At 39.2% G+C, this 9,381-nt stretch overlaps 1 protein-coding gene across 1 annotated transcript in view; it reads right to left on the bottom strand.

Moving 5' to 3' along the window:
- The window catches only part of LOC107564544 (protocadherin-1-like), an 86,411-nt gene that overhangs the window by 20,266 nt on the left and 56,764 nt on the right, over window positions 1-9,381 (bottom strand). The window contains exon 3 of the mRNA XM_016249651.1: window positions 6,133-6,352. Coding sequence (XP_016105137.1) covers window positions 6,133-6,352 — 220 coding nt within the window. The remainder of the gene's footprint in view (window positions 1-6,132; window positions 6,353-9,381) is intronic.

Below are 9,381 nucleotides of genomic sequence, written 5' to 3'. Positions count from 1 at the left end.
AAAAAAAAAAACAGGTAGCCCATCTGAATTAGGACATTTAGGCTATCCATCTAATAGTAGCCTACCAAAATCTTATTAACAGAAGAAGTTAAATCTTACTGTAGTCTTCAAATCTGGGTACTGTCTTACGTTTTAAAGTTTGGTCCCATCAGGCTAACGTGACAGTAACGACTCATGCAGCTGTAAGGACGTCTCCTTATGCTTTCTTTGGCTTGCCGTACTTTGATGTCATACACCGATCTGATCTTCAAGTCGAACACACCTCTTGTGACCGTGTAATCGCAGTCTCTGCGATTGAAAAATCGAAAATTTTCATATCGTGATATTATCGCAAATGCAATTAATCGTTCAGCCCTAATTGCAAGTGGTTAATGCAGGTTTTTGCTCTTAAATATTGTACACAAAAGTGCGTCTTACATTCACCCCACAGTACTTAAACATACACAGGAAGATCAGGGAAACATAGTACAGAACAAAAACCAAGAGCAAACCAAAAACCAGAGCTAATGTTAAGGCCAAGATGAGAACTGTAGAAATCAATAGCAACAGATCATGTTACATGAAAATCAAATTGTGTATCACAGATCTCAGGAAGCCCGTCTGAGCCTTTTCTCTAAGGAGAAAAGCCTTGAGCAAGAGAGAAAGAGAGAAAGACAGATTGAAAGAGAAGAGAGACAAAAACGAGACCGACAACAAGGGGAAGACATAGCAATACAGAGAGCTAGAGAGACAGAAAGGGATACAAAGATTCAGAGAGACAGGTAGACAGACAGAAAAAGGGAGGGGAGAGGGAAACATTTTCCTTCCACTAAATCACTGAATCACAGAATTTAAGACCACCGCCCCTTCTTTCCCCTACCATATACCACCAAATTACATCATACTTCAATCTGATCCAGGATCAAAGGGGAATCGCACGGGTGCCATGGAAACACACTTCAAAGACTTCCTCTTCTAGCATCCAGTGTAAACCTCTGCAACTGACTGGTGTTCGTGCAGAGGAGACGCCGGGGTTTTGTTGACTTCTTAAGAATAAGAATATGTCTGACAACTGCCTGAGCTCAAATTTGATATTTACTGATGGAACGATATAACACTGCTGCAAACAGCAAAATGAGAGATGTCAAAGTGTACATTTTTACAATTACATTGATGTTAGAGACAAATGTGTTTTCTGCAGCACAAAATAAGACTTAATTAGAATGGGTTATCACAGTTAGAATTCACAGAAATGCTGGTTGTGATGTCACAAAACAGCACAGACATTTCTCATAAATATTAATTAGGTTATGCACACACTATTTTACATGATCTTGTACATGTTTAATATGATCTACTAATCATTTCTGGGATCTTGCAGGTCACTAGTTGAACAATACGTGTGTCTTCATGGTCATTATTACATTATTACATTATAATAATAACATTATTACTCTGAATGCAGGTTCTAATCCTGGTTTATATAATTAATAAACCAACTGTACATTGGTGGATGCATATTTGGACTGGGGTGACATTTGTTTGCAATTTGTTTTGTGAATTCACTAGAACGGATAGCAAGCTTCTGAAAAGCAATAGATTAGAGTCCAAGTCTGAGAGGTGCGAGCTGGAGAGAAAATGCCACTGTTGCTTTCCACAACTGATAATAACCACAACAAACATACAGAGGTAAAAATAACAAATTCCAGCACCGTATAGCGGTCCATTACAACACACACTAACCAAACAAATCCATGCTGAAAAAACTTTCAAAAAGTTGTGGAGACAAAAATTGGGTATTGCTAGAAAAGTGCAAAACACAAAACAAAATGATAACAGCATATATGAATCCTTTTTTTTGGATACTGCATTAAAGGAATGTTATGGTTTAAATAGTTAAGCTCTATCACCAGCATGTATGCAGTTAATAGTTCATAAAAACAGTTAAATACAATTAACTATTAACTGAAATTAAATATTTAAAAACATTTTTTAAGGTAGTAGTCAAGGCAACATTTTTCATTTCATTTAAAGTTCAAGCACTAAAATAAAATGTAATAAAAACTATACAGACAAAAATGTATAATAGTAGTATATCAATGATACTAAAATAACACTGTTTTTTTGCTGAATAATGTTGTTGAATAATTTCCTATTTGCAATGGGACATAATTTAAACATTTTAATTGTTTTTATTAATAATAACATTTTAAATATGATGTTATTATGTTGTTATTATCATTTAATGTACTACTACATACATACTGGCCACAAAAAAATAACATATCTGTTGACCAATGTCAAACTGTGTGATCGACAGTTTGTGGCTGTTGTGGTGAATGCAATGCACTGTATATGCATAGTATAAATCACTAGACTCTGCTCTGTGCTGTGCAACTCTGTCAAGATGACACCAATCAATCATTAGTCGATTGACAAACGAGCGGTGTAGTGACAGGCTGAAACATTAGCGGAGCTCTTGGTACGTCAGTTTGCGGTCTTATGGATGGATTAGAGGTATCATGTATATTGCGCTCTGTATTGATAGCAGCTAACAATGGTTGTTGTGTCAAATATCCCGTGAAGGGCATATGAAATATTACATCTGCCATTTGCTCAGCCTGAGAGATGGACGATATTCGACACGTTGTTCCGGGCTGCAGAAATGATTGGTTTAGAGTTGCAGTCGCTCACTGAATCAGTCACAGGCTGCAGGTGTTCACTGCATATCTAAAATAGGTAAGAGAACAATGCGTCGTGTTCCAGAACTGTCAATGAGAACTGGGAATCAAGAGGGCCGGTAACAAAGGTCAGAGCAAATCATAAAACACAATCGTTTCGTGCACGAAGGGGCCAACGTCGACAACAGAAAAAAGGAGACTTTTCATAACCAAAGGCCAAACTGCTTCAGGATCCACGGTGTTATTTCTGCTGTGGGCCACAGACACACAGGAATGTGTGTGTGAAGTTCACATATTGCTTTTCATCCAGCTTAAACGGAGTGACACCCCCCCCACACCTGTCAATCATCGCAATGGCAGTGAACAAAACCCTCCACCGGCCCCTGCTTGTCACCCTGTCACTCAAATCTCACCGCAAAAATAAATAGGGGGCAGGAAGCAGCACCGTATGGTAGATGGCTAGAGGGGGTGGGGGAGTGGGAACAACTGCCTTTTAAAAATAATTTTCTCCTCTATTTCTCAATGAGGGATTTCTTTATAATCTCCCTGAGGTGAGAATCACATTTTAATTAGGTCTACCTCTGGTTAACAGTTCCCCTCCCTGCCTGATCAGTGTACGTGCCCACCCGGCAGTGCTAGCAGGGCTGTCAGACTCACTCACTTTCAGATCAAACTGGATCAAATCAAAGATGCCAACAATCCTCAGTCTTCTCACTCTCATGACACCCCCCAAAAAACAAAAAGCCAGCTTGTGCCATGCTAGTCTCTAAAGAAGAACTAAGAAGTTCACCAAAACATAAACATTTTGCACTTTTTATACACCCTTGTGTTGTTGTTTTTTTCCATAGAGAATACCAAAATAATATTTGTAGACATCAATGGGACAAAAAAAAGAACACTACAAAAGTTAAAACCACCAACATTTAAGGCATTATTCTGTGATCAGGGGTGCAAAATTGTCACTTTTTGATAAAAAAAAACATAGGTAATTTGTGTGGATCTGATGAGTGCTTAAAGTGTAGCACTGTGTTTATTTACACGCAAACAGATTACGTCATTACAAGCGAGCAGTCTGTGTTTTCAGTGTCTCAGAGCAGCTTGGTTAACAGTAAATGCTTCTCCACAGGACTCCATCTTTGCAAGTACTGTGAGTTTGGGTCGCTTATAATCTGCATTTTAAAACGTAATAAGTGCCAACCATCTTCCCAAGTTTGTAATGAGAATTGTTTATAAAAACTGCTGTCAACAAAAAATAAGCTTTGTGGTCTCCTTGTGGGTTTCTGCCAAATAATAGAAAATTTGAAAGCAAAGAAATTGAGACAGCGATGAAAATTAGTATTGTAAATTTACAGTTAAATAAAAAATATTGTTTAAATAAAATTGGTATAATTTATTATTTTAATAATAATACTAAGAAGAAGAAGAATATTAAATACCAATTTTTGTAATTTTACAGTAAAATTGTATTATTAAAGAGATATATTACTTTATTGTCTTATTTAAATTTGATAATATAATTGAATTAAATATTTTAGTAATAATAAGAAATAAATAACTATTATTACTATAATAATTGTCACGAATCCGGTCCATGAACTTTCCTTTTCATTGACTCTCGCACCTTATTATTATTAAATACAATTTTTGCTATTTTTCAGTATAAAAGTATTATTGTGATTGTTAATATACTGCTTTATTAGCTTGTTAAAATAATTTTTACAATTTATAATTTTTATAATTTAATGAAAATATTTGAGTACAAAACAATACTAAATACAGTAAAGTACAATAAAATATTATGAATAATATATTTTTATTCTTATTATTGTATAGCAAAGACTATAGAATACCCAAGACGTGTCACTCGTATAGTTTATAGTATATTGTATACTCGTATAGCAACGCTCAATATGGCCGCTGAATCGCAGGAAGCCCATCCTTCTGAATGAAGGAGCCAATCGGTGAAGTCAGCGCGTCAAAGTCGCAATTGCTATAGAAACAGTCAGCGTTTTGAGACATGCACTCAAGACTGTGCATGCGCACTGGCTGAACTAGCCTGAATAATAAGCTTTTTATAATGCTATTTCAGCAAAATAAACAACATTTATGACACAGTTGATATCAGAATTCTTTGGTGATTTCAAATATGAAATTTAATAGTAAGCTTAGTGAACAGTTTTGTAGAATTTGATGTTTCCCCATTCAAAGAGATAGGAGTTGCACTTGCATGCCCGAGAGGCGTTTCAAAGATGGCCGCCAAGTGACATGACTTGTCTTAAAGGGACTTTGTGTATAGTTATAGTATGGGTTCTATGGAATACAACAGTGTGAATATTGCTGGTCAGACTTAAATTTCTGTTCATCATACAGAAGGTTGACAGTATTGAGATATTTAAATTTTTGCTGTATTCCATGACAAAGATAAGAGAGTTAAAATAATATTATTATTCCCTCTATTCATGGCTTCCTGAAGATACTGGCCAAAGACCATCATGCAAAATCATGCATAACACATCAGACTAAGGTGAGACACACAAGGCAATGTACAAACAGAAGATTATGTGTTCATTTGCTGTAGGATTTTGTCTGTTGAACACAGAGCCAGTCACATGCAGTGCTGACATTTCACTTCCTAAACGGTTCCCCTGGAATCTGATGCATGTCTGTGGGGCTGGCAGACACACCCCACACGCTGCGCAGGTTCCCAGTGTGAAATCAACAGGACGTTGTGTTTCACGGAGCATGTTAAAACACTGACGTGAGAAGACTAAGGTATATTTCACAGCTAAAATGTTAACACGAGTTCACTGAGACATCCATGGGGATATCAGCATGGTAATTAATCACAATAGAGCAAAAATCTGAAGAAGATATTTGCGAAAAAGTGATATTATGGAACGGTTGCTGTACAAATAGAGCTTAAATTGAACCGAGACAAATTTGGAAGGGCAATGTTTAAAGTGGCAGCTGCTGGGAGGATGTTTCTGGTTATGAGAGCAACAATATAAATGAATTACAGGAAGAATGTCTAGAATGTCTCCGGCGGAATTTATTAATGGCTAAACGAAATTGACGTTAGACTATCCCGCTTAGTCCTTACATTTTCTTTTTTGGATTCGTTTTCCGTCTCATTGTTTTATGACCCCAGCAGCTGCTGTGAGAGCAGTTTGGCTTGAGCAAAGAAGCTGTTTACGATCAGCACACTGTTGTCTGGGCAGACGTCAAAGTGCAGATTTATTCAGAGACCAAAAGCTCCATTAGTCAGAGTTTTTAATTAGCACACTTGTGTGAAAGGGTCATTAAGAATGATTTGCTGTTGTGATTGGGGGTTTGCTGATGGGCAAGACACAGACCCTGCTGAGTCTGCTTCTGACCCCAAACTCATAGATCTAGCTTCGAAATTTGGCCAACTTTTCACTGGATCCAGTGTTACCCTGCCAAATGAGATGTAACAGAAGTCTAAATTGCCTACCAGTTTCTGGGTGTTCCATCTCTCCGATGCTGCCATCAGGGGTGGTCCGTTCGTAGTGGTCCTCGGGCAGGGCGAGGGGGCCGATACGTGGTCCTGAAGAGCTCTTGCTGCTGGGGGTCTCAGATTCCTCCAGACCACTGTCGTAGTAACTCTGCTGAGAGGAGTCCTGCTGATCTTGCATGGGATTGGCTGTGGAGAACGTCACTCTGCGATGCGGGAGCTGCGATCGAGAGGAAAGAGAGCCTTCAGTCACACAACAACCTAATTAAAACTTTAGGCCCCAAAACTAGGCTAATTGACCACTAAATTTGTAATATCACACTTCAGCAAATGGGCATTTTCAATATGTAATTTCCAGAGGGGCGGCTAATGAGGAAACATTCTGTTCAAATTGAGGGGAAATGGTAAAGAGGGAATCACTTATTAGAGTATCTCCGGCAGAGGGGAGAAAGCAATATAGCTCTTCTTTGATATCACTGCTTAGGTGACCACATTGTTTTTCACAAGGCCAATGAGGGCAAACACTCATGCTTAAATACAGAGGCGCAGAGCTCATAAAACAGTGGAAATCACAGAATCCTGCAAAAAAGCACCCATTTCCAATTCTGTGTGAGCTCACAGCTCGCCGACTGCAGGGAGGGATCGATAGTGCCAGGCTGCACACACACGTACAAACACACACAGACTGGCAAACAGAACCATTTTAGAGTAGGAATTAGGGCCATTAAGAGAGCAATTTCAGTTCATATAAAAAGCCCATTAACACAGCCATTAAAAACATATAGAGAGACCATTAACGCTACGTACTTCACCATCCCAAAGTCGTAAGGCTTTCTTTTTCCCCTCTAATTCAGCATGTTTATTTATAAGCTCATTCATCAACTATGTTCTTGACTTCTGCTGAAATTTAATGTCCAAATTGTTCAGAAATGCAGTGTGCACACAAATATTGCTAATCTGTACATTTGCGTAGCTAGTCATGCAACATGTTGCTCATTTACATACACGCTAGAGTTTTAGAAGAAGAAAATGACAGCATACTCTCCAAACGGTGTCATAGATGTGCACTCCAATTACAGACATCTTTGTTAATTATGAGAGGAATTTTTTGACGTGTTGCAAGAATGGTGTACAGTGTGACTTGCAGTACAATAGAATTCAACTGAGGTGTGATCGCAACTATGCATACATAAATGGTTGATGGAAATCAAACCCCATAATGTTATATATATTAAATAACCATGTATTAATGTGGTAATATGTACTATATATACTAGATATATACATTTAGGGGTTCGATTTCCAGCAACATTAACTATATTGTGATATATACTGTTACCATGATATTAAATTACTTGTACCGTGATATAAGATCTTGGTCATTCTGCCCACCCTAAATCTATTTACTTCCACACATCCCCTCATTGCCAACAGACTGTATACACACTTCCACTGAACATTTGTACTTTGTGCTCACTCTTTACTCTGTCACGTTCATGAGTTATAGGCCTGTTCTTCGTGTGCTCCCTTGTGCCCTGGTATTTACGGTTAGTGAGGCACTGAAGTGCGTAGACGAACATTCTTAGCGCACGTTTTAGTCATTGTTTTATCTATTGTAAAATGTGCTTATCATGCTTTGTAGAAAATGCAAATGGCACTGCTTGATCACTGTAAAGGGATGTAGTGATTACAAGGCCACATGTAGTATGCAAATTGTAGTGTTTGATCTACAGTAAGGGACTTTGAAAAGAAAAATCCTCAAGTGCAGTTTTATTAGGGAAAGCGCATTATTACAGTTATGATATTTTAATTGCTAATATCGTTGCCATCCCAGGTACCATCCTGGAATAATGGCATTTTCAGTGACTAGAATTGTACTTCAGACACGTTGCTATTTAAACCTTAGAGAGGCATTTAGTTATTTAAATATGGATTCTTGCTTAAACTGCTCCTACAGGCATTGCTCGAGAGTCAGCACTTTTATCCCCCCTTAGTGCTGGAAGCTGCAGCTCTGCAGTTCTGCAGATGGGGTAGAGTCTCAGCACACGGTCCAGTCTCTCTCTCTCCCTCCAGAGGGATGGGGGGTTGTGTAACGGGGGTAGCAGTGAGGCAGGACCAAGATAAAGGAACAGTGCCTTGACTCTGGATGTAAGAGGGCCAGTCTCCATTCTAGCTGGCTTGAGTTCTGCACTGATGCCAGAAATAAGGTGATCCCTGATTAGAATCAACCTGCATGAATTTTCATGACTGTGAATTGGGTAACTGGAGTTGGGCACTTTGAAGGCAGAGGGTCTCGTTATAGAGTCTTGGATTGGAAGAAGAGTTGGAGAGAGAATCTTAAGATTGTAGAGTGGACAGAGTCTTGGATTGGAGAGTGTCTTGTACTGGGCAGAGAATCTTGGACAGGTCAGAGAGTCTTGGATTGGAGAGAGAGAATTGGACCAGGCTGAGAGGCTTGCTGTGGAGAGACAGCTTAGAGCTAGGCAGGGAGTCCTGGATTGGAAAGGGTCTCGGATAGGACAGAGAGATTTGGACCAGGCAGAAAGTCTTACTTTGGAGAGACTAAGCAGGGCGCATTGGATTGGAGAGGGATCTTGGACTGGAGACTGAGACTTAGATTGTAGAGGACTTGGACTGGAGAGGGTGAGTGCTAATCTGCTGTCTCCAGGACAGAAATGGAGAACTGTATTAGGGTTACTGGGACTGGCTGTTAAACTGGACTTGAAGGCAAAGAACAGTTTGATTATGCACCACAAATGTGACTGGACAAAGAAAAGAGACAGACAACATGCCCCTTCAGGAATTGGAGTAAAACTAGAACAGTGCACATGGAAAAAATGGAATAATACAAACATGCAATACTGAATATGCAAGAGGATTTCACTTGACAGAAATAAAACCCAGAGACAGTGGAAAAAAATGGCATTTGCTGGGCTGGGGTGTTGTGCCGTATAATGGGGTGCTGTCTGATATCTGTCTATTCATCACATACGAGGTGTGGTTTGAGGTGAAATACTCCACAAATGGATAGCCGATACACGGGGTGGTTTAAGCTGCAGGCAGGGCAGCGAGGCTGGGCTTTTCCTACCAGTGATTCATTCAGCCTATTACTCCTGCATGCTGTCATACCAAATGGCGTGAACTATGAGATTTGTCATTAGAAGTGGCAGCTCGATCCCCTGTACTCCGTGTAGGGCCAATGCAGGCTTTTACTGTGTCAGCGCTGCTGCAGCCTTAAACCCTGTACCA

Source organism: Sinocyclocheilus grahami, unplaced genomic scaffold (genome assembly GCF_001515645.1).
Source record: "Sinocyclocheilus grahami isolate Dianchi unplaced genomic scaffold, SAMN03320097.WGS_v1.1 scaffold946.1, whole genome shotgun sequence".
Taxonomy (NCBI): domain Eukaryota; kingdom Metazoa; phylum Chordata; class Actinopteri; order Cypriniformes; family Cyprinidae; genus Sinocyclocheilus; species Sinocyclocheilus grahami.
This window is presented reverse-complemented; position numbering and strand designations above follow the sequence as displayed.